Below are 26,542 nucleotides of genomic sequence, written 5' to 3'. Positions count from 1 at the left end.
GAATGGACCACAACAATTTCTGGCTCATCCTTGGATAAGTTGTGCTTGTTACACGTTGTTTTTGAGACTACCATTCCTTGCAAGTCGTTCTTTATCTAGTCACCAGTTTTTTGCTAATTGAGTTGCAAAATGGGTAATCACGGATTGGCAGCCTGTTTAATACCATGTCCAAGTTTTCCTTTCCAGATATTTTAAATTGTCAGAGAGTTTTCTTTCTTTGCATTTTCAAATCAGAGATCCAGATCCCAGAATTTAATAGCATTCTGCAGTGCAGAACTGCTTTGCAAAAAGTGAAAGAAACAACTTGCATTTATATGGTGCCTTTCATGATCTCAGGACATTCCAAAGTGCTTTACAGCCAGTGAAATACTTTTAAGTGTGATCACTGTGTAATGCAGGAAAGGTGAGAGAGAGGTGCATAGACAGGTTGTGCAAATTTATTATCAATTAATCTGCCATTAAATATACTAGAAACTGAATCACAAATTTGATGTTTTCTTGGTGAATAAAGCAAATTCAGTAACAGTTTGTTTACTTCATATGTTTATTCAGAGAACAAAATTAAAGTCCAAAATCAGGCATAGCACCAAATGTAAAATGGGAGTTAAATAATCTCTGATGCTTAGCAGACCTTTTTGAAGGATTACACAAGATCAGGAGCTAGATTTCTTCTGAGGAGGGAGGAGTAGTTGAAGGGTGAAAACGGTCCACGGAGGATACAAAGTTTAACATTTTCCACATGGTCATTTTTTTTTCTCATCCAAGCATTTTCAAATCAGGTAGCGTATGGATTAGATGCAGAGTAGAGTCTCAGTTATGTAATTATATAACTGCTGTTATTTACTAAAACTGACGGAGGTTAGGAATACCATTCGCTCTCCCCTGGGCCGCCAACCTTTGCATGAACACAAGCAAAACTTGTTATGAGCATAAGGCCTGCCAATATCAACTTCGCAAGGTGTTTAACAGAGGTGGAACCTGAAAAACAGGTCTCCAATTTACTGTACAAGTCTTAACTCGATCAAAGATATGTTTGGTTTCTTTAGGTCTAACATGTACAGGTTGCTGATCACAGGAAGAGGAACAGCTACCAGAGGAAAGTGATGGTTCCATGACATGTAGATCCAATGTTAAAATACAAGAATAGGATAATGGTCAGAACACCAAGTAGCACCGCTGTGACAGCATCCAAAGAGAACACATTTTCAAGGAGTTGTCACAGTTTACGTTACAGTTTCAGTATTTCCTGAATGAGCTCCAAACCTCCTTAAAGGCATAAGCTCACATAGGTTGAAGTGTTTTTAAGTTGTTACTCTTTGGCCAACTGGACTTTCCCTGCTTCAAACCTTGTAGTAGCATGCAGGAAATTAATGCCCCTCTGAACCAACAGGAAAGCTGTACACGAAAACTTAGTCCCAAACACTCAACCACACAACAGTCCCAAGTACAGCACACCCACATCACTGTCAATCAGGGTGTCCTGATCCGGAATGGAGGCAGATGGGCTGAAAGCCCAACTGTGTGGTACAAAACCGGATGAATGGTCAACCTTCCTCCAATACTTTAATGTTCCATTTCTTTCTTGTGTCTTTTAGGGTTACAAGATTTTGTACAGTGGTTGTGTTACTTATATAAAAAAATCATTATCTTTCAAGATTGAGGGTTAAAGCACAATGATTTGCATTTGGTTTAATTACACTGCCTAATTAGTTTTTGTTGATATGTGCCAGTTTTATCATTGCATCAGTCAACACAAGCACCAGAGTCAAGTAGAAAAATGACTTATGACACACAAGTTAGTGCAGATGGAAACTGCACCAGAAAAATAAATGGAAAATTATTTATTGTTGGAGAAAATGGAATTTGTGCTGTTGCAGCAGGAAAACAAACCTTGGAAGTGTCCTTGCTAATGTGCCATCTTAGCATTTGCATTGCCCACAACAGCCATACTTTGGCCCCTGAAAGTAAGATCAATGGTTTGGCATCAAATTAAAAGCAACTTGGAATAATAGCTTTATCTTGACTGGGAGCTGTGTTGATACTGCCCAATCTCATTTCGCTTGAGATCCTATTTCCCCATTGTCTCCGAGGCAACAAAACAAAATCAGGTTTTTAAATTCATATTTTTCCTGCTAAATATCTTCAGTAGTGTTTTCAGAGTGTGATAATGTGAGCATTTATATTTCAGGTCAATCAATGGACTTGCTAAATTAATTGAAACACAAAGATCAAGGTAAGCAAATTATGTTTTTTTTCCTACTAAAATGGCGTGTTTAAATTTAATTCAATTAGCGACAGTGTTGTGAGATGTGGTTTAGAATTCAGACACTGCATCTATCTAGAATGACATCCCTTGTATTTCATTCCAACTTGAGGCAACAGGACTCATAAATTAACATGCCAGCAAACATTCACATATTAGGCATTGGAATGGTCCATCTACTTGAGTTCAGCAGGGATGAGTTTGAAAGAACCCACCTCTGGGGGAATGGCCTTACTTTTTAAACCCTGGACTGGGAGAAAGTCAAAGGTCAAGCTGTCAATCAAGGAAGCAAAAAAAATACGTAATGCTGCATGGTCTAGGAGAGTTGAGAAGATCTGAGGGAGCCATGAAATGGGCAGTCTGTTTTAAGATAAAGCCAGCCAGATCCAAAAACAACAATATGTTCTTATATAGAACCTTTGACATAATAAAATATCCTAAGATGCTTCACAGGAGCATTTTGTACAGATCATTATCTGAAAAGGAAAACATTGCAAGGTTATGAGGGAAAAGTGGGTGAGTGTCACAAGGTGAATTGCTTTTGCAGGGAGCCAACATGGACATAATGGGCCAAATGATCTCCTTCTGTGCTGTAACCATTCTATGATTAGAAAACAAAGTATGACACTGAGCCACAAGAGGAAATATCAGAGTAGATGACCAAAAGCTTGATCAAAGAGTTAGGTTTTAAGGAGTTTCTTAAAGGAGGAAAGAGAGATGGAGGGGCAGTGAGATTTAGGGAAGGAGTCCCAGAACTTAGGACCTTGGTAGCTGAAGGCATGGTCATCACTGATGGAACAGTTAAAACTGGAGATGCTTAGGAGGCCAGAATTAAAGAAGTGCAGATATCTCAGAGGGTGATGAAGCTAAAGGAGATGACAGAGATGGGGAGGGGCGAGGCCCCAAAGATGAAAATAAAGATGAAAATTTTAAAATTGAAGCATTGCTCAACTGGGAGCCAATGTAGGTTACTAAGCATAAGTGTGATGGGTGAATAGGACTTGAGTGCGAGGATAGAACAGGAGAGGCCTGCCAAAAGTGCATTGAAATAGTCAAGTCTAGAGGTCTAGAGGTGATGAAGGCATGGATAAGGGTTTCAGCAGCAGATGAGTTGAGGTAGAGGCGAAGTTGGATGATATCATGGAGTTGTAGGTAGGCTATCTTAATGCAGAAATGTGGTCGGAAGTTCATCCCTGGGTCAATTATGACGTTGAGGCTGTGAATAGTCTCGTTCAGTTTTGGTCGGTTGCCAGTGAGATGGATGGAATCAGTGGTCGGGAAATGGAGTTTGTTTACTGAAGAAACCTTGGTACAGAAGTTACATGTGGTATGTGTCAGTATTTTCTACACCATGAGGTTTACTGAATCAAGTTGAAGAAAGATGAGGTTTACCAGAAATGTTCCTGTGTATTTAAGCTTGTACAATGAACTGGTTTATTGGTTGACAGTGGATAAATGCAAAGTAATTCTAGATGAACCATGCAGGGTTCCCAGCTTTACGTTGCAGGAAGGGAGAGGAACCTGTCCATTCGAGTTCACATATGTTGCGAGCACAGAAGGAAGGCAAAATTGGGTGTTAGGGTGTACAGCTAGGACAGTTAAATGCAAAATTAGCAATAACATGACTTTGTTCAAGGCATGGTATTACTTCATCTAGAATCAAATATGCTTTTGGTGCTATCTGAAGAAGAGCAGGGACTTCTGGTGGCCTGATCAACATTTATCCCTCAACTTCACCTTGCTGTGTGGCCTTGCATTGCAAAAATTGGCTGTCTCGTTTGCTTACAAATCAACAGAGACTGCACTTCAAAGCTTATTAATTCACAAACACTGTGGGATGCCATTAAACATGAAATTGGAAGTTCCTCCTTTTTTTAAAAACCATACAGTTGCCCACTTTATATCCTTAGAATGGTGAACAACATAGTTCTCTAAGACCCAAGAATATGGGATAATGTGAATACCAGACTACTTTAGCTGGAGCTGACAATGGGTGCACCTAAGAGTTGCTAACCCTCCAGGGTTGCCCTTGGGTCTCTAGGAATTAAAGATCAACCTCTTGGATACTGCTGTAGGTAACCCAGGAGAAAAAATGTTTTTTTTCCATTTTCTTTGAACACTTTCATTTATTAGTTATAAAAATATTGGATAGTTGGAAAAGCCTGTTTCATTGCCTTTCATGTGATGAAACCTCCAAGCATACACCCAATTGGAATAGGCAACCTTTGGTGCACTGACTACTTGAACTAGCTGATTGCCAGTTTTGGGTTCTGCTTGTGGCAGGTTGCTCCCTCTAGAGGCACTGCATAGAAATAGTAAAATCGTTCACAATATTTACAAGCATCTTTGGCATTATGATCCATAATTTTCTTGCTGGGATGCAGAACTCTTACCAATCATGTTACTGATTTTTTGTTTTAATTATTTGGAGAAGGGAAGAAGAGATTGACAGTTGATGCATTTTCACATTGGTTCAATACGTAAGACTAAAATGTAGCTGTATGCAGTAGTAGAAATCAATTGTTTCCTTTCTCTTGATGCAAGGGTCTAACTCTAAATCAAAACTTATCCCTAGACTGAGAATGATACCTTTCCACACTTTCTGCCACATTTTTTTTCACTAAGAAGGTGCTGTACTCTTCACCAAGAGGTTTTTTGTGGAAGCTTTTTATAAATTGACTGATTGGGTATAGCATCATTTCTTACAATCTATATTAATAACTTGAATGAAGGGACTATATGTATTGTAGCAAAATTTGCTGACAACACAAAGATAGGTAGGAAAGCAAGTTGTGAGGAGAACACAGTCTGCAAAGGGATATAGATAGGTTAAGTGAGTGGACAGAAAATTGGCAGATGGTGTATAATGTGGGAAAATGTCAGGTTGTTCACTTTGGTGGGAAGATTTGAAAAGCAGAATATTATTTAAATGGAGAGAACTATAGAACGCCTCAATGCTTTGGGATCTGGGTGTCCACATTCAGAAATCACATAAGGTTGGCATGCAAGTACAGTGAGTAATTAAGGAGTCAAATGGAATGCTAGTCTTTATTGCATGAGGAGGTGGAGTTAAAAGTAGGGAAGTTTTGCTGCAACTGTACAGGGCATTAGTGAGACCATAATCTAGAATACTTTGTCATTTTTGGCCCCTTTATTTAATGAGGGATATACTTGCATTGAGGCAATTCAGAGAAGGCTCACTGGACTGATTCCTGGGATGAAGGGTTGTCTTATGAGGAAAGGTTGAGCAAGTTGAGCCAATACTCATTGTAGTTTGGATGAATGAGCGGTGACCTTATTGAAACATAAGATTTTGAGGGGGCTTGACAGCGTAGATGCTGAGGAGATGTTTTCTCTCATTGGGGAATCAGTTTGAGGAGGGCTGAAGGTTTGAATTCATGAGTTAAATGCCTTTACAGCACTGCTTGTGGGCCAGGACATGCAGGAGTATTTCTTCCAGCCCTAACAGGGCAGACGGTGGCATTGTGATGTCACGGGACTAGTAATCCAGACACCCAGGCTAATGCCCTGGTTAAAATCCCACCAAGGCATCTGGTGGAATTTAAATTCAGTTAGTAAATTTTGAATTATAAAGCTATTCTCACTAATCGTGACCATATCCACTATCATCAATTATTATAAAAATCCACCTGGTTTGCTAATGCCTTTTATGGAAAGAAATCTGCCATCTTACCTGGTCTGGTCTACATGTGACTCTAGATCCAGTGCAATGTGATTGACACTTAACTGCGCACTGCACTCAACTGAGGGCAATTAGGGATGGGCAACAAATGTTGGCCTTGCCAGCGAAGCCCACATTTCATGAAAGAATAAAGAAAAAAGAAAAAAAACAAGCTACCCAGTAAACATGCCACACGAGTGCCCAAGCAATAACCATTTCCAACAAGAGAGAATCTAATCATCTTCCAATTCAATGGTATTACCATCGCTGAACCCCCACTATCAACATCCTGAGGAATTACCATTGACCAGAAACTGAACTGGACCAGCCATATAAATACTGTGGCTACAGAAGCAAGTGAGAGGCTAGGAATCCTGTGGCGAGTAAGTCACCACCTGACTCCCAAAGCCTGTCCACCATCTACAAGGCACAAATCATTAATGTATATGGAATACTCGCCATTGGCCTGGATGAGTACAACTCCAGCAACACTCACGAAGCTTGAAACCATCCAGGACAAAGCAGCCTATATGATCAGCACCCCATCCACCACCTTAAACATTCACTCCCTCCAGCATCTATGCACCGTGGCAGCAGCAGGGCCTGGGAGCGGGGGATGAACATGGTGTTAATCATGTGCCTTCGGGGAGACTGGGCTTGGGTAGCATCAACCCCTTTTGTAAGTGGCCGCCTCATGCCTCAATGTGTTCGCAAACGAGCGTGCGGTGGGCGCTGTGCTCCAGGACAGAGTTCCAGTTGTCCTGTAGTGAGTGCCCGAGTCCATGTGGCCATCTGTTTTGGCAGCCAGGGTGAATTCTGGGTGATGATACCCTTGTCTGCCCTTGGCCGCACTCTTGCCCTCCCGCACAGGTGCCGGCCCACTGAAGAACTCAATGAACTATTTTCAGAACATACTCTTACCCCCCCTGGGCAATTGCAATGTCTTCACCTGAGTTTCACGGAGTGAAGATATGGGTAAGTCTTGTGAATTTTTAAGTTTATTCCTCTCTTTTACAATTTTCTCTGACTACGATGGTTTTAAAATGTTCTAGTTGTATTGTTCATGTATGATTGGTTACATGTAATTAGAGGACCATTACCGTTGTAGCAATCTCTTGATGCTCTCACTTTATTACTTTGATCAATTGCTGGTTGGCTATTATCTTAATTACTGCCATAAGTCATGTTAATAATACCTTTACAATGAATTTCTTCATTAGGTCTTTGTATTTCTTAATTACTAGCTTTCTATGTAATTGATAAAATCATATTCTCTGTTTTGACCACTAAAGTCAAATACCATCCATGTGATATACATGGAATGCTCTTAGCAACTATATTTCCAGTTCAATTATCTAACTATTTTCTAAATTACTTTTCATTTGAACTGGCCGTTTGTACAGTATTTCAAAACAAAGTAAAACCAAAATCAAAAATAACTTGCCCCTTGATGGGATGTGGTCCTGGGCTGGGCCCCACCCAAACTGGCCACCTGCCTCTCGATGGTGCGGCAGGAGAGTGAGTGAGAGTAAGGTATTCCGATGAGCCAGACGCGCGCACACAAACACACACACACACACAGCGCTTGTTGTCGACAATCCCCCTTCTCCTCCTTCCTTCCCGAAAACCTATCTGCAAACTGAGCTAGGAGAGGAGGAAAACCAGGGCTGAAAGGCAACCCGATCCTGACCCCCATTTTCATATGAATTCTGCTGAGGCCAGCTCGGAGTGTGCACTACCAGAGGCGAATGCATGCCAGTGTACTCAACTCCTTAAGTTGGCCCAGGCCCCCTCCCCTTCCCTGGTGACCAGGACTTGGGGCCGAGTCTGTCTCTCTCTTTAGCTTTGCATCTTAAGCTAAAAGGCAAAAAAAGGTTTTATTAGTTAGCTCTGCTGCTTGGCACTTTTTAAAAGGTCATTTTTAGTAATTACTCATTTTTTAAAAATTATCAATTTATTGCTTTGACAGTTTTTTTTTGCTCAGCGAATTCCCTTTGTTTTCTTCATACTTTAACTTTTTTTTTGAAATTCATGTTTAGTGTTGTGCCAAACCAGATCTCAGGCAGCTGCAGCTGGGTTTCATGCTGAAGGGGAATGAAAGGCTCGCAAGAAGTCTAAATACTTTTTGGAGGGCTGGCAAAATGGATTATTTTAGCTCCAATAGCCACGGGCCAATGGTCAGCATGCATGGCGGCATCTGTGCAGAGAGAAGCAGAGGTCAGTGACCTTTCGTCAGAACTAGTGCATTTCGTGGATGTGAAGCATTGAAGCTATTTCTCTCTCCACTGCCTGGCCTGCTGAGTATTTCCAGCATTTTCTGTTTGTATTTCAGATTTGCAGCGGTACTTTGCTGTCCTATTATGTGCTCCATGCTGGGCATTTGTAAGTGTGGTTAGTTTCAATTTAACATGAGAAAATATTTATCACTCGATGCAAGGTGTAATTTTTCTGTTAACAATGCCCACTTGTGTGGATAGAAATAGCACATGATTGCAGGTGAATAGGTTTGTGCTAATTTACTGGGAAGGACTTGCCATTTTTAAAGCTGGAAGTGAAATCAGGAGTCATCTGCCAATAGAATATGTCACTGTTAGTTCAAGATATTCTCATTTGTACATGGAATTGATGTTTGCTTGTGAGGTTCAAGTCTTCTGGATGGTGCTGTCCAGATATTGCATAGGGGCGGATTGCACAATATCAGCACCCAAGTTGTGTGTAATTGTCTGACAAAGCAGTGGTTGTAAAGTGTATAATACCAAAACCTGAGTTTTCAATGGGCTTTATCCATAGAGGAATTGAGCACAAAAACAAGAAGTTTTGCTAAATCTAAAGCAGTTCGACCTCACTGTGCCTATGGTTCTCAATTCTGGGCACCTGAAGGATTTGAGGGGGTGCGATGCTGGATAAAGGGCCCAGAACCAGGAGAAGCACCAGGGCCCATGATTTCTCTCCCTGGTCCTGGGCAACAGTGTGTACCATCTACAAAATGCACTGCAGCAACTCATTAAGGCTCCTTCGACAGTACCTTGCAAACCTGCGACCTCTATCACCTAGAAGGACAAGGGCAGCAGATGCATGGGAACACCTGCAAGTTCCCCTCAAAGCCACTCACCATCCTAACCTGAAACTATATTGTTGTCCCTTCATTGTTGCTTGTCAAAATCCTGGAAACCCCTTCCTAACATCACTGTGGATGTACCTACACCACATGCACTTCAGTTCAAGAAGGCAGCTCACCATCACCTGAAGGACAATTAGGGATGGGCAATAAATGTTGTCCTAGCCAGCGATACCCACATCCCTTGACAGGATAACCTAAAAGCCTCTACCCTCTGTGATCTGTCTCTTTCTCAACCTCCTTTCACCTCACTCTCCCCGCCCCAACCCTGCCCCAACCCTGCTGGCCACCATTGGACACCCCTGTGACTATGTCCTCCATAAACACTCGGGATCTCTCTCTCCACCAACCCCAATCCCTTTCACTCTCCTCATGCACCTGCCTGCTGTTGTAGGTTTTGACATTGTGAAGCAGGCTTCCTGTCTCAATCAGGCTGACTGTGGGCAGGAACCAAATAAAAAAATGTATACAGGAGCCTTATAGTTAAAAACAGTAAGGTGTTTGTGAAATTTGTTCTTTAGGGTTTCCTGACCTCACAACAGCATCCCCGCACAGAACTCACCTCAATGCTAAAATCCAGATCATGGATTTTGGAAGAATACTTTCTTCCTGATCTGAACATAGTGCCATGTTGTTAACATTTTATCAAACTCTCAATCTCACTGGTGTGAAGTAAAAATATTGGCAGTGAGTGTGACTAAGACATCTGCAATTGTGAGTTATTTTGGAATAGTACAACACACAAGTTAAAGCCCTGGGGCTAACCTTTCCATGTGAGTGTTTGTTATTGGCTCATGGTAAATAAGTAATGACTTGGACTTTTTTTAAGCAAAACTAAGAGATTGCCTGTAAACAAGGTCCCAAAAATGTAGGTATGTCGCAAGTTTTAATGTTAATTGATTAATATATTGGCCCGATTTTCAGCAGTATGGCTATTACGGTGCTTTAATAGATATTAGAACAACCACTTGTCTGGCTAATTTGTATTTTCCTCTAGAAATTTAGAAATGGAAGCTTGGAAGTTTACTCTGCTGATATTTGACTTCATTAACTCAGTAGATTAATAAACTCCATGTTGCCCATGTTTTGGACTCTATGATAGATGCACACTAAACTATATTTGAGGGTAACTACATTTATTGTTTGAAAAGAGTAGTACTGCATTTTCAAGTCATGTTGAAATTTAATCCAGAAAACTGCAGTCTATATTAATTTGAGACAGATTTGAGCTAAATAGGCATTAGTGCAGACATTTTGGTCAACTCTTGCATAGATGTGTGCTGTAATCTCTGATGGCAGCAAGCCAATGTTGATAAGTGCACCTAAGTACTTTAGGTGAGAACCAGGCTTTCCATGGTATAATAACCGGCCCTCTCTGTTTTTGCTCTAACACAAGAAATTGTCTTTTGAAAGAACATTAGATGACACCAATGGCATCATATCCCAGCAAGGAGTCAGTGCCTTTAAAGGGAAGGCTGAAAATGTATGAAAATATAGAAAAATATTTTTAAAATAATGCATATTACAGAGTTTTTCTTTTGAAAATATATACAAGCATTTTACAAAGTTAAAATGTGAAGTAATATCAGTAGTGGTATTTATGTTTCTTTATATCTATGACTGAGACAAGTAAATGTATCTCAGACTCATTTCTATGTGTTGCAGTTAATTTTTCAAAATTTTATATATATTTTTTTCCTCTGGTCCTGCAGCAAAATAAAATTGATTGCTACATTTCTGTTAAGTGACACAATAGCACCTCAGATGATTTGTTGATTGCTTGAGCCCAGACCAATTACACTTGATGCTGGCTCAAAAATAAATTGTCAAAAGCTAAATACATATATATATATTATAAAAATTGAAGTGTAACTTGCTGTTTTAGGTTACCTATCACCCAAACTTGTTGTTTGATAACATATATATCATAGTCTGCATATTTGGTCTCAAAGCCCCTTATTTTGTTTATTGTCTTTCAGAGTTGAACTGACAGAAGTTCTTGATTTGCATGCTTTCGATAGCCAAGCCAGTGAAAGGTATATTTCAAGCCTATGAGCATACTGTGATCTGTGTTTGTCAGTTTTTCTTTATGACTAATTTATTTAATGTAAAAGAAAGAAAATAGAAATTAGTGAGATAAATAATGTCACTTGATGATTGGAAATTTATCATCATACTAAAAAGTAGTGTAGATTTTATGCCCTTTGACTATGAGTAGTTGCAAAAATGTAGCTGATATTTACATGCAGTTTCTTGTGTTCATGTTGACCACTAGCTAATGTAGTTTATGTCCATTCACAAAAGTTTAAGCACTTTCCAACAGTTTACAAAAAACTTGAAATAAGAATTGGCCATTTGGTCCATTATAACTCATTCCTTCTATATGAAAGTGTAAAATAACCTGTCAAATGGAGGGTATAGAAGAAAGTCTCTTCTGCTGCAAGGGAGAAGAAATAAGCAGGTAAAGAGGAGAAATCTTGTTCTAAGGGGGCATAGAGCCTTATAGATGTGACATGGTTGAGACACGTTATTTCTTGACTCCCTGTATTACAGAAAGTAAAACATTCAGGCACCTTAAGTTGCCTAAGCCTTATGTAGACAGCAGAAGGAGAATGTAATTAATGATACTTTTCAAATATTTTTATTGATTTGTTTTGTGAAGACAGTTATTATTTGTTACATAGTTACAGCATTGTATGTTTCCTTCCAAAGTTGTTTTGATGATTAAACTCAAGGTTTTCTGATTCATTTTAAAAAGAAAATTGACCAAATTTTCACTCGCAAATGGTTTCATTAAATTCTAGAAAACATGTTGGCCTATCTTAAGGCATTGCCGGACAGGGAACCAATGTAAAAATTCTCATCCTTGTTTTTAAATCTCTCTCCTCTCTCTATCTCAGTGATCTCACCTAGCCTTAAAACCCTTTGATATCTCTGCATACTCCAATACTCCAATTGTGGCTTCTTGCACATCCCTATTTTAATTGCTGTGCTATGGTTGGCCATTCTTTCAGCTGTCTGTGTCCTAACTTTTAGAATACCTCTCCAACTCTGTCCCTCTTCTCCTTTTAGATGCTCCTTAAAACCGATCTCTTTGACAAAACTTTTGTCCTGATATTTCTTTTTATAGCTCAGTGTTGGATTTTATTCCGTAACGTTCCTCTGAAGCTCCTTTGGCTGTTTTGCTATGTTAAAGGTGTTATATAAATGCAAGGTGTTGCAGACATAAAATTGTTAAATGTGGATCAGCTGCCCATTTTAGGCACCAGCTGGACTGGAGCCTTGTGCCCATCCCTGCGGCAAGTTTGGTGGCAGAGCAGTATTTAATCAGGCAGGTGGGGACCCTGCCTTCCCACCTCCACCCTGATTATGTCCATGGTTTTGCTGCTCTGCTGCCAATTGAGGCCTTTAAGTGGGCAATTAATGCCCACCTAAGGGCCTCATCTTAACACCATTGGTATTAACCCAGCAGCAGGTGGAGGGCTGACTATGTGGCATGCACGATGAGCAAACCCTGTCGAATTTGTTGCAGGCTCCTGGGGGTGGGTTCCTCGTTCAAAGGTACTCAGTGCCTGATCACTGAGAACACCCCTGCCCTTGCTGCTGACTCCTCTGCACCCCCTCCAATGTGACCGCACCCACAAAACTCCTTCTCACCATCACTTGCCTCTGGCCTGGTTTCTGGGCCTTGGTTGGTTGTCATTCTGGCAGCAGCCGCTGCCTCCCCGGGGGCGCTGCTGGTCAAAAGAACTGTCAGCCTGTGATTGGCCAACAACTCTCAGTAGGAAGGACTTGTGCCCCTGGGGTCCTGATTACAGGGAAAGGCTTGCCACTGGCCAGTCAACTGCCTGGTTGGCACAAGATGCGGCGGCCTTCCCAGGTAGATGCAATGTGGAGGTCTTATCAGCTATGCAACTGGTGGCCAAGAACCCCATCGCCGGTACAAGATTCTGTCCCTTGTTTTCTTTGGCAGCAAACTGAATATCTGCCCCAACGTATTTGATAGGTGGCATTCTCGTTCCTTCGGGATGTGGACTTACAGTACAAAAAAAAGGCAGAGCGAAGTTGTCTGAAAGTCTGCTTTCTATAAATGGATAATTAAGAAAGGATTTTTTTTTAAAAAATTCATCGCCTTTAGCTCTTGCAAGAAATTGACTTCCCCTGCCAAGACCCGTTCAGCTCTGATCGTCTCCACAGCTTGTCTCTCCCTGCCTCCAAGTCCAGGGTCATCCGTTTACCCCCTCAGAGTATTCCGAAACTACTGGGACACTTTGAAGTTACTCTCATGGTGTTTGTCTATGCTTTACTGTTGCAAATGTTGTAATCTTGTCAATCAGTTTTGCCTACATGGCATAACTCAAGAAGCCAGAACAACTGGCACCTGTGCAAAGAGCATCTTTTCTGGAGTATGTTTTACTTTTAAGTGGGTCCAGCAGTGTGGTTGGGGATTAATTCATGTTCATCCTAACTGCATTATTCAGTGTTAATATTGCCTACCTATTTCATGTACAAAAATACCTGTGCCTCTATACAAGAGAATTATCATTACATAGTAACTTAAGGGATCATCAGTTCTTCAGAATGACTTGGAGTTGGATCATTCTATTTAAAGCAGTTATGTATGTGGCTCCTGATTTCATCAGTTAGCTGGCAGCAGTGCGCCCCCCCCCCCCACCCCACCCCACCACCACCCCCGCCCAGCTTGTAGAGGCCACTGACCATAAAACCACATCACTTGATTTGCAAAGGGTTGGCAAAAATGCTTCAACTCCTTGACCTACCAATGCCTGGAAAACATGACTGCCTCTATCTTTGATGGCAATCCTGCTTTGTGCTTATATTGCTGTTGATGGTGGAGGCAGGAACCAGCTCTTTTGATAGTTTGCATCGTTCCTGATGTCAGCAGCATCATCTCATTTATGCTGCAGCTTTGCAACTGGTGGAGTAGCTGTTGTCAGCAGCAAAATAGTCATGTAAATACAGCTGTGCAACAAATTCACTTTTGGTGCTTTGTATTAATACTATTTCACCATATGCGCTATCTGTGGGATAGATGTGTGTGCATGTGCTTTGGAGATAGGATTCCCTTGACTGAGCCATTCTCCCAAAAATAAAATAATCAAAGCTGTGAAATGTTAAGTCACTGTTTTATGGTTTTGCAAATAGTGGTGACTGTCAAGCACAAACTGAGAGATTGTAGCAGTGTAGGATATGGCAGTTATACTGTTGCTGGATACATAACAGTGCCTGGAGTCTTCACTAACTCTATTGTAAAGTTTTTTGAAGTCTTACACAAATTTGGGTGACGTATTTTCAGATGTCGAATATTAAAGTTTGAGGAAAAAGTCACTGGCATTGTTCAGTTTCTGTAATACCCTGCTTATCAAAAGGCAAAGTTAATTAGACTTGAGGGAGAATTCAAGTGAAAGTGTTGAAGTAGATTTCCCTCTAAACAATCCAATTGTGATCAAATGACTCAAATTCGGTATAATTTGATAAAGATGTTAAAATTATATCTCTAAGAAAATAGTCTTAAACATCTGCTTAACACAATCCAATGATAAATGTACTCATTTTGATCATTAGTCATCCACTATCAGTGACTTTGGTGTTTCCTTCGACTGATGTCATATCTGCCTTTCAAAAGCTTATTTAGAATTGCAAACCAGGCCATATGTTGTACTGTGCTTTACTGTTCTTTCAGTCAATATGGAATATAATCATCTTTTTATGACTTATTTGGTATGGCAAACAAATGTTTTGCAAGATTTGCATGTGAATCCAATGTCCATTTTCTTGACTTTGGAATACTGTATTATATGTACTAGGCCATTTTATGGAGCAGTCACATTGCAGAAAGAATGGTCACCTCCTATCTTGTCTACTTCTATTTTCCCACTTTTAGAATAATGTACCCTTGTCTGTTTACTGCTTTTTCTCTTTTAAATATTTTTTAACGTATTTGTGCGATTACTGTAGCCACAGTTGAATGCATCCTTGAAAGAAAAATTATACTACCAGTAGCTATTTTGTTCAGTTTGCAGGAAAAGCTATGCCTAGTGCAGACAGCCCACCCTCACCTTGATAAGGTAACTAGATTTCATAAAGTGAACATTGTGCTTTGTTACCTTTGTTAACATTGTTATCAAATTTAATTTATTGATTTAAATGTTTTGTTTAAAAATATAATTATGATAGGGATTTGGCCGTATGGTCTTACCTGCTTCAATTGTAGATGTTTACATAAACTGCTGTAAGAAAATATGAGTAGAAACAAAATATTTTAAAAATCTTTTCATGAAATCTCAATTTTTCTGATTTTGTATATTGTGTTTCATTCTATTGTGTGCATCATCACAAAGCAACTGCAGTAAATCTCTCTGCATAACTTTGGTGATCATGTCCAGTTTTTGTTGTACATAAATGAAATGTTTATGGCATCATGTGTCGTGACATTGTAATGTACAGATTACTGTGGAATTTATTACTGTTTTCAGTATGGTCTAAAAAGTGCATCATTTTATGAGCTCAAGTTTTAAACTTAGCTTCAAAGAATTACATAAGTCTCTGCTCAAACTGTCAACTTTGTAATGCTGCCATTATAATTACTGTGACAGTTTCATACAGGCTGCAACTACTGCTTTTGCACAAATGGATATTCACCAGGCGTGCCAGTTTATATCAATTACTTGTACTACTGGGAGCAGTGATCTCGTAACGTTACCTGTGCATCCTTCAATGGACAAACACACACAATGCACATATGACATACAATATAGTGCTATTGATTGTTGTGATGTGTAAAATGTGTGTTCTCAGGTTCGTGGGACAAAGTAGGATTGTGAGATGCCTGACATCTACATGGGCCCAAGAAATCCAACTTTATTGCTATTTTGTTCTTGGTTCAGAGGTTCTTGGCTACATTTATAGAGTGCAGTTGGGAGGATCTGTAGACACAGATATTGAACTGAATGATGTCTGCAGTGACATTTCAGAGCTGACTTGATAAAATTGCCACTATAAGTATTTATTTTTTTCCCAGAATATGGATGCTCTTGTAATGTAGAGATGTTAGCTACAGTTACATTGCAGCATTTACAAAGAAAAACCAAGGCAGGACTTGAAAATGACTTGATTCATTTTATTAAATTTTGAGTCAGGGTGGCATCATGGGCACTATGCGGCTGTACTTTAGAGCTTGCTTGATGTAAATATTGTTGTGGCATTGTCCTCAGATATACAAGAGTAATATAATTGGTGGGAGGTTTTAATATACTTACCTAAACCAGCTTAGAGATTAAACTACTTGCCAAGGAGATTTTCATTTAACACAATAATTTGCTGAAAACTATTGCAAATCATAGACAGATTTCAGCTATTTGACAGACTAACAAACATTAACCATAGTGTGAAGCACTTAAAGGTTCAATGTAAGTTTCTTTTTATTTATTACAGAGTATCATTACAGTTACATTTGAAATCCGTGGTACAATTCTTGAAGAAGACTTAAACATATACCTTCAGGTGTGGTTTTTAATTACTTCTTTAAAACATGTTTTTCTTTTTAAACAAAGTATAAACTTTTATAGTAATATTCTTGGGGCTAATCACTTACATTATCAACACATGGCTTTTAATGTTTAGCTTCTTATTCCATGATAGTGTTTTGTTCATTGTGGGGTATGGCATAGTGAGTGATCAGCATTGTAAACATTTTAAAAGTGAATTTAAAGGTCAAAAGAACAAGAAACTCAAAATAGCAGACTAAAAAATACTTAAACCAACGAGTAAATTGACTTCTAGATGAAAGGAGTGCTGTCAAGTTTGAATGTGATGGCGACTCTGAAATTGGGCGGAATCATCCGTGCCCACTGGCATCAGGCAGGGTAGGTGGTGTGAGCGAACGATATAGCGAGAAGGCCAAAAATCACTTTCACGACATCTTGAAACCAGCTCAGCCCGGCGGATTGCGTTTCTGCCATCGGATATCGGGAACCTCTTTGTAATATGTTAGCCCACCGGACTCACCTCACCGCCGCTGTCTCCTCCCCCACTGGATCATCTGCCCACGCTGGCATGATTGCACGCCGATGTGTTTCACAATAGCATATAAAAGGTGTGTACTTGGCGGGCTGCACTTTGAGGGGAACTCGGAGGTGAGTGTGCAGTAACATTGCGGAGCTTTTGCGAAGGACGCCTGTCGGACTTCAAGGTTGAGGTGCGGGGGGGGCAAAGGCTGCCCTGCGGTTGCAGGTAGCGCACAAGCACGTGCAGGGTGGTGGGGTAGGGAAGCGGCCACGCATTAGGGATTCCATGTATAAAGTGATCATTGCTCAGCTCAGGTGCAGCCACATTAAGATGATTGGAGTTGGGTCTCTAGTTTTTGTGCCCACTTGAGCAAAGTAGAGGCATAAGTGTCACCAAGTGCTCCAGAGCTTTTCACACCTCAGGCACAGGCGGCAAACTAATGGGAGTTTTAGTGGACTTCAGAACAGTTGGACGACTGGGCATGTTGTGCAATCTCCTCGCTAAAGCTGGCCATGGAGCAGTCACTGGTGGAGGCACTCACAGCTCCTTGTAATGTCATCATCCTGGTTTGGGCCAGTCTCCCCCATGGTTCAAGCTAACAGTGCAGCCTTGCAACATGGGTTAGGAGAATGCTTGAGCTGAGAGCACAGCATGAAGTCCATTGGGCAAAGCTGCTGCCAATCGGTCAGGTGGAGTGGAACGGATGTGGGTGGGGTTTCGGGCAGCCATGCAGCAAAGCGTAATTATAACGAGGCTCATGCTGCAACTCACGACTTGGTGGAGCAAACCATCAGGATGCTGAAAATGAGGGTCCAGTGCCTGGGCCGGTCTGGTGGAGCCCTGCAATATAGTCCACAGAGGGTGTCTCACATTGTCATCACCTGCCGCGCCCTTTACAATCTGGCACTGCAACGTGGAGAGGAGCTGGCTGAGGAGGAAATGGAGGTCTCCTCCGATGAGGAGGACGTCGATGGGGATGAGAGTGAAGAGGTCCTCGAAGGCGACGATGATGACAATGAGGCACTTGCACTGGCCAGACGAGGTAGGTGTGCTTGAGGGGCCTTCATAGCTGCTAGATTTGTTGAGGATGATGACGACATGCAGTGAGGAGACACCATAGATTCTCACATTGCATCTATGAACATTTGATCAAAGTCTGGCTTATGGCAGCGCACATACCCTCTGTCATAATGTTCCTGTCATGGAGACGCAGTGCAGGCCCCAATAGTCACTCGATTGCAGGAGGATGAAGACGACATGTAGTGAGGACATTCCATTGATCTTCATATAGCCTCTGAGAATGTCTGACTCCTGTCTGGCCGAGGGCAGCTCACTTGCGCTCCATGATCAGGGTCATATCATGGAGACGCAGCTGTGAAACTTTAAAAGCATCTGATTCTTTGTCTGCCTTCAGCACCTGAGCCTTTCAGGATCACAACGTCACTGGTTACAGATGCTGAAGAGATGGGGGCCAGCCCCACCTTAAAGGTGCTGAGAGCACACACACAATATGACGGAACTCTGAGGCCTACCCATGACATTCTGGCAGCAATGACAAGCACCATCGAGGTGCAGGCATCACTAATGTGTCCAGGGAGTGTGAGGCCGGACCATCACTTTAGTCTGAAGGCAATATAGGGAAGAGGCCCTGGACTGAGACACCTGCCTTTATCTTGTGCAGAAAGGTTTCGCATCTGAGTGACAAGAACACTGCTCATCAGAACAAGGAGCCACAGGCAGGGAGATACTTGGGAGTTTATTGACAATAGTGAACGTTATGTACAAGTGATTAACATCCATGCCCAGGCTGTGCAACTACATTTTCTTAACTTTTCTAACCCTGCCACTATGTCTTGGTGCTCCCCGGACATCCACAGCCAAGGTGGAGGCAGCCTGCTAACTGCTACGCCCTGTCTGTGATGACCTTGACAGGCGTCTTCTGGAGGGCCGAGACCTGGAGGGCCCCAGCCTGATTTCAGGACCCTGCTGTGTGGCAGTGGCACCACCCTTTTTGATCTGTGGAGCTGGAACTGTTGGGGTCACAGCAAGAGGGGATTCGGATGGATTGGATACTCCCAGGATCACCTGGGTGGATGGCTCCAGGGTGTGCACCTGCTGATCCTCCTCCCTATTGGTACCCAAAGGCCCCTGGCTGACTCCTTGAGGAGAAGGGGTGGCTGGAGTGAGATCTAGCTGCCCTGCACCCCTCTCGCGTACACACTGTTGGAGGCCAACTATGGCGTCAGCGATGAAGTTCAACCCGTGAGCAGTGCAGGTGCAACGTCCTGGACCAGGGTCTCCATGGTGGCCTCCATCCTACCAGTTTACCTCAGTGCTTTGGCATGCCTATGCTGTCACCTCAGCCTGAAGGTGGACAGACTCCTCCATCGTGCCTTGCAATCTGAGGAGTGCAGCGGACAACCCTTCCTGATGTTCCCGAGCTTGCTTTTGCAGCTCCAGCAACTATGACATGACAGAGTCCAGAAGCTCGTCATCTGACTCGGACTCGACAAATTTCTGGCCTCCAGCAGTCCTCCGAATGCCAGTCATCTGGGAAGTCCCTGCCCCCGGCTGTGGATCAGAAAATGCGATGTGCTCACCAGATTATGGTCCCGAGACTATAAAGCTAGGTCCCACCGAGGTGTGTCTCTCTGTGCTGGTGGAGGGTACGGGTTAACCCCCTGATGGGGCTTCAGGGCGGGTGCCTTCAGATTCCTCTTCCGTGGTTTCTTTGGGGCTTGATTGGAGGCCCTGGGTCATGGACTCTGTCAGCTTTTTGGCAGATGTGCCTGCGAAAGCAAGAAAAGATAGTTAGTGCATGGCAGCGGTCTGTGAAATGGGACACATAACTCACAGCATAGTTGTCTGATCGTTGTTGCACTGCTGGCCCCTCACTTTGTAGAACAATGCTGACCTCACTGTCAGGATAGGAATGGTCCAGATACTTGCCAACCAGCTGGATGGCTCTTTTTTCAAAGTCTGTAAGGACGTTGATTTCAGGCATTCCTCCGCCAGTCTGCGACCTCTCCCTCTTGTTGTGTGCCAGCTTATCCTGCATAAATAGAGATGGAGAAAGTGTAAGCAGGATGCCTGCTAGGCCAGATGATAAGTATGCCTGCATTGTGGGTGGTGAATGGTCACATGGATGGGATGAGGAGAGTGAAGTTATGTGAGAGTGAATGGTGATGTCTCTTGAACTGGCAGTGAGCGAGGGCCCTGTGGATGTGCGATGGGTTTGTGAGAGTTGAGAGTGAGAGTCATAAGAAGAGTGACTTATCCTGGCAGAACGGAGGATTTCATTCATCCTCTTGTGGCACTGGGTGGCTGTCCTCTTTTACAGGGCATTGGCGCTGACCACTGCTGGCACTGCTTCCCAAGACGGATTAGTGAGGTTGCTACCCATCCTGCAGTCAGAGTGGGACTAGAGGACATCATGGCGGGCCTCCATTGCATCCAAAAGGCGCTTGAGGGGCACGTCATTGAACGTGGGGGCCGCAGTCTTCTTGCCTTTCATGGCCATGTCTTCTTTGCAGCAGCCGTGGGCTGGAAGCACTGAGAGGTGTGCATGTGGCTGCATTTTAAATATGGCGCCCGGCATGATGAAGCGTCAAGATGATGGAGTGCTGGGCGAATAAGAGCCCGCCTGCCATGGAAACGGCATGTTTCCTGGGAATGCATAATTAATGCAGCGGGTTTGGGATAATACAGCATGAAAAGCCGCCATTGCAGCTGGTGGGTAAAACGTCCTTTTACTCGCCCACTACCACACTTAGTGCAAATCTGGGATGATTCCACCCACTGCCTTTGGATTTTAGATGAGATGCATTGCATGGGTAATTCAGGTGTGAATCCACGGCCTGTAACTTCTGTGCTCCCCAGTGTCGGATTTGGGGAGGTACTCCAAAGGTGCGCTGGGGAATCCCCCTGGCAAGTTCCGAGGTTAGGGTTTGCATGGCAATTTCTGAGAAGTGCTAACTTCCTCTGGATAATTACGCTGCGCTGGGAACCATTCAAAAATGTGATTTAAATCGCAAACTTCGGATGGTTCCGCCAGGGTTATAACAATAGTTACCTAGAAAAAGTTAGAAGAATTAAAACCTCTTCTAATTTCTGGGTAACTGTTGTAAACGCCAAGGCCGAACTCACAGGACTCCCCCAAACCTCCACGGGATTCCCTCCCATCTCCCCCACGTTGTCCCACTTGACCTCAGAACACCCCAGTCCTCGGAAACCCCACCCCAATTTTGGACCCCCACACCCCCCAGACCTCTGACCCCCCCCCCCCCCGTCCCCCACCCTGACCTTGAACCCGCCCCCGTTCCCCACCCCCCCGTTCCCCCACCCCGTCCCCCACCCTGCCCTCAGACTCTCCCCCACCCTGCCCTCAGACCCTCCCCCACCCTGACCTCTGACCCTCCCCATTCCCCACCCTAACCTCTGACCCTCCCCATTCCCCACCCTGACCTCTGACCCCCTGTCCCTCATCCCGACCTCGGGCTCCACCCTCGGGAACCCCCCCGAGCTCGGAACCCCTGACCCCCCCAACCCTCCAATCTTGGATTCCCCGACCTGGATCCCCTGACCCCAGAACCTCCAACTCAAACCGCGCCCGCCCCCCTCCCTCCTCCTCCCCCCCCCCCCCCCCCCCCGGCTGACCTCGGAACCACTGACCTCCCCCCCCACCCCCCCCCCCCCAACCTTGCAACCTCCGACCCCCCGCCCCCTCACGCAGACCTCGGACCTCTGTGTACCTCCAATCCACAAATCCTTTCCACTTACCTTAAACACGCACCTTCTCCCTGGCCTGTCGGTTTCCCTGGCCCCTTAAACTTACCTGCTTTACAGCAGCAATTGCTGTAAAAAAAAGGGGCGTGGCCTCCTTGAATACGCTGGATCTAGACTTCGCTGGGGCCTGTGAGGAGTCTTTCGCTGCATGCCCCAAGCAGCTCCGACGAACGGAACTGGCCACGCAATTTTCAAGACCGGGTAAGTAAGTATTTATTTCTCCTAACTCCTGCGGGCCAGCACTTTCCGACGCTAGTCGGAGGTTAGGGCCCATCACTTCATCAGTCCACGGCATGGCTTGTGTGGTACAATAATACACTGCACCATATTTAGTTGCTCGCAGTGTCCTTCCTTAGCTTTCATTATATTAAAATGGGACAAAACATGGTACTTACAATCACTGCAACATATTGAAGTGCGTACTTTAATATGAGGAAACACCTGGAAGTGTGACAAAAAGCATAAGTTGTGAAATGTATCCAAAAGTCGTCTTAGCTTCGTAAATCACTCTAAATTACATCAGTGAGGCATATATATACTAATCACATTGGAGCATTGTCTTTTTGCCAGGGGTTGGGTGAGGGATCTGCTAGACCGACTCCTTTACTACAAAATAGTTATTTTGTGTTTCTTCCGTATCTTAAGACGTTTAAAATCTATTTTGCCAAGGTTGGTTGTGATGATGAGTCTTTGTCTAGGCCATTGTTGACACATCTTAAAAGAACAACAGAACTGATACAACAAAGAGACTTATTTTTTTAGTGGCTTCAGTGACCCTTGACCTATGTAAAAAGTGGAGAAATAGATAGGTGCCATCTAATTCAGTTGGCCGCAATCTCATCTGAATCAGAATGTTGTGGGTTCAAACCTCTTTTCAGCAGCTCAGCACATAGTTGAAGCCGAGGACCCTATGCACTGCATTCTCAGAGGTACTAACTTTCAGATTAGTTGCTAAACCTAGGCCTTCTGTACCTATTCTGATGGTCTGGGTTGACATTAGAGATCCCGTGGCACTGTTCCAAAAAAAAAGAACAAAGCGTTTCCAATATCTTGACCAACGTTTGTTCTCAGCCAGCACCACTAAGGATAGATTAGCTGGCTACTCACCTTTTGCTATTTGTTGCATTCAGATGTGTGGAAATTGGCCGTTGCATTTACCTGCATAACAGCAATAACTGTACCTCAAAAACCAGACTTTTTATTTTTGAATAAAACTTTTTAATTTAAAATTTTTGGTATGTGATTACTGTCATATAAATGCAAGCTTTTCTTCTTTCTTTTAGAATCTGTTATGGGAAAAAAATTTGAAGAATAAGTCTGGCAATCCAATGGATATCATAAGGTTAAAGGTAATTATTCATTTACTGTATGCTTATAGGATCTAATTTGAGGAAGGATTATGCTCAGGGATGGAACATTTTGATATAATTTTGTCATGTTGCTTTCAATCATGGTATTAGGAGAATCAGGGATTCGAAGAATCAGCATTGCTTTTAAAAATCAAACAGTATTCACTTTTTAAAAAAATAGATTTAGTAGCAAAACAAAAATGAACTGAAATGATGCAGTGAAAGGACGTTAATCATAGTTGTTAAACTTGTTATTTTTAATTGAAGGATTAATTCTGGAGAGACTTTCTGATTTGCTTAGTGAGTGGTGGCACCATCAGGTTTGGTACAGAGCCATATGAACCAGTATGCTTCTAGATTTGATTCCTGGTCTGCACTTAATTAGCTGATCTCTGCTGGGATACTGCAGATAGCATTATTCTACCTTGGCTTGAATGCCAAAAAATTGGCAATATTCCTGGTCTCCTGTCAAGTGACTCCAGTTGGAAATCATATGTTTGGAAATGGTGGAGGCTCGGGTTTAGTTGTGATGCCTCCTTGGTTGCACAGGTTAGTTGCACTAACTCTCTAAACTTACGTGCAAAAAAGGCCCTCGTGTGAGGTACTAGAGGGTCCTGATGATAAGTACTGTGGGTCAAGTGCTGTATGGATCCTGTATTACTGGCCCTGCACAGATGTGCACCTTAATCTGCATTTAAAGCAATGCAGTGCATTGTGTTGATCATGTCATGATAATTTTGCTTTAATAGCCAACTATATTACATTGAATTTCAAAACCTTCAGCAATTTCCAAACAAACATTTTAGCAACCTAATTTCTTGCAAGCAAGTGGGCTTCACAAAATGGCTTGCATTTTCTAATGATCATTACCAGTGTAATTTCAGTTAAAGTTGCTGGAAATAATGTGATTTTTTTAGCAATCTCAGTATTTCACTTCAGTTAAGGATGGTTTGTCTATTCCCGTGTTTAGAAACAACTGGAATGCTAACTTCCATAAGCAAATAGTGCATTCCAGAAAACTGGACATATTGGACAGTCAGTTGCAGGTAACATTTCTCTCATAAAATCCATCTCATAAACCTTGCATAATCATAGTTATTAAACCTCATTTTTACAGATCATGGAGAAACAATAGGTTTTGCTTATGGATTTAGCTGTTCGAAGCTGAGATCTAAGCAGTAGAGGTTACATAAGCATTGGGGTGGATTGTAACAGAGTTTGTTGCAGTGAGGTTTAAATCCGAGTGTTTAATAGTTTGTGTAGCCTAGGTACTCTCTGATGTCTCTGAATTATGGAAATATATATTTGGTGCTTTAAAAAGTTCAATTTATAAGAATATGAAATATTAGAGCAACAAATTCTTAGATCCACCCCACCACTGTGTTTGCAATGGAGTGGAAATTCTACTGCTCTTGTCACTATGACTTCTACTCTTGACTCCAGCAGTGGATCTGGGGTCAGGGCAGGCTAAACTACACCTTGAGCGCCTGCTGAGGGGCTGGAAACAAGTTGCTCTGTTGTTGAAAGGCTGATCTCCCTGCTTCTGTTGGTAACCTTCCAGGCTATTCGTACGCTAGTTGCCTCCTCCACTTACCCTCAGCTGCCGGGCAGACCTCCATGTAGCTGGATAACAGCTTCTTTCTAGAATTCAGATTTCTGGGTACTGAGGAGATGGGAGCCACAGTAATCCTGGTAGGGGAATTCCGTCTTGCTAAACTTTTGTCCATTTGACATCACAGCTTTCTGTAGGAGGGTCAGAACTCCTGTCTACACCAATGGTAATTCCCTTTGGTCTCTTTGGTCAGAGACCTGATGTTTCCAGGTCAAACAGATTTTCTGTCCCTGCTAAGCCCCTTTGGCCCTGCTAAGCCCCTTTGTCCCTTTTACCCTACATACTGCCCTAGGTCTCCAGAAAATTTGCCCAATATATTTTAATCATTTTCTATCATAGCTTTTTTGAAAGGAATTCAATATGATTGCAAGACGTCCAATTTTGATGCTTAAAACAACTGATTTCTAATCTGTTTCTGGCTTTGTACTTCTATCCACTTGGATTAGTTGCAGATTTATTTCTTTGACACAATAGGATATAATTGTACAAAGTGTTGGAACTTTTGAATATCAGCTTCAAACAAACAAGCCTTATTGTTGTCACATTTATTATTTTGCAGGCCATTGTCTCAATACAGGAAAAACCACAGCAGGTGATTGTCCAAGGAGTTTACGAGCTGTATGAGCTAGAAGAAACTTCTGTTAACTGGGATTCGGACAGTGAAAGAATCAACAGATTTGTGTTTATAGGTAACCAACAAAAGTGACATCCCTCATGCCTTTTGTTTTCCATTTGACGTTTTGTTTAACTTCTGTTAGGTGTAGCAATGTACTGTGGTTACAACAATCACCCAGATTGTTCAGTTCGTAAAAGATTAATTTTCCAATTGGTCTTAAAAGGACAAAAGTTTACACAGTAGCCAGAATAAATTAGCTACCTTCCAAGGTGAGCTGTGTGTTTGGTTTTAGGCTCTTCTGTCTTTATCCTATCTTGCACTAAGTCATGCTCAGCTATCATTGCTGTCCGTTCTGACTATATTACTGGTTCCTAATCCCCAAATGCCTCAAATTTAAAATTCTTGTCTTTGCGTTTAACACTACGTGGCCTCAAGCTCCTTAACCTCCTCCTTTGCTACAACCCACTCAGTCCCGAACTCCTCTGCTCCTTTAACTCCAGCCTCTTGTGCAGTAGCCCATTTAGGCTCCACCATCGGCAGCTATGCCTTCAGCTGCATAGGCCCAATGCTCTGGAACTTCCAGTCTAAATACCTCCAATATCCATGCCTCCTAATTTCTCCTTTTTTGTGTGGGCATTCAATTTTGACTGATTACTGCATTGGGACTTTTTAGACATTGAAGGTATTATACAGATGCAAGCTGTTATTGGTCAGTTACCTGCCTAGCCCATCACCCAATTTTGTCACCCAAAAGAAGCTAATGTGTGTCATGCACATGAAGTAAACATTAATGGATATTTGATAGATCAGTTGATGCAACAACATATATTTACATAGAACCTTTAACATAATTAAATGTCCCAAGGTGCATCACAGGAGCGTTATCAAACAAAATTTGGCACTGAACCACGTAGGGAGATATTAAGATAGGTCAAAGAGGCAAGTTTTAAGGAGCATCTTAAAGGAGGAGAGGGAGTTAGAAAGGCAGTAAGGTTGGGAGAGAGAATTCAAGAGGATAAGAGCCCAGTCAGCTGAAGGCAGGCTGGCAGTGGTGCTATAATGAAAATCAGGCATGTCCGAGAGGCCAGA

General features: G+C 42.5%; 1 protein-coding gene across 5 annotated transcripts in view; it reads left to right on the top strand.

Annotated features, from left to right (window-relative positions):
- cbwd (COBW domain containing) overlaps positions 1-26,542 on the top strand; it is a 70,581-nt gene that overhangs the window by 42,760 nt on the left and 1,279 nt on the right. For 2 of the 5 annotated variants that reach the window (XM_078569142.1, XM_078569132.1), the window contains 6 exons: positions 2,189-2,233; positions 11,043-11,099; positions 15,101-15,152; positions 16,519-16,587; positions 23,160-23,225; positions 25,397-25,526. In XM_078569142.1, the coding sequence (XP_078425268.1) occupies positions 2,189-2,233; positions 11,043-11,099; positions 15,101-15,152; positions 16,519-16,587; positions 23,160-23,225; positions 25,397-25,526 (419 nt within the window). The remainder of the gene's footprint in view (positions 1-2,188; positions 2,234-11,042; positions 11,100-15,100; positions 15,153-16,518; positions 16,588-23,159; positions 23,226-25,396; positions 25,527-26,542) is intronic. The other 3 variants (XM_078569150.1, XM_078569160.1, XM_078569168.1) reach the window with 3 other exon arrangements.

Source organism: Cetorhinus maximus, chromosome 2 (assembly GCF_964194155.1).
Source record: "Cetorhinus maximus chromosome 2, sCetMax3.hap1.1, whole genome shotgun sequence".
Lineage (NCBI taxonomy): Eukaryota > Metazoa > Chordata > Chondrichthyes > Lamniformes > Cetorhinidae > Cetorhinus > Cetorhinus maximus.
Note: the sequence above shows the minus strand (reverse complement) of the source record. Positions and strands in the feature narration are given on the sequence as shown.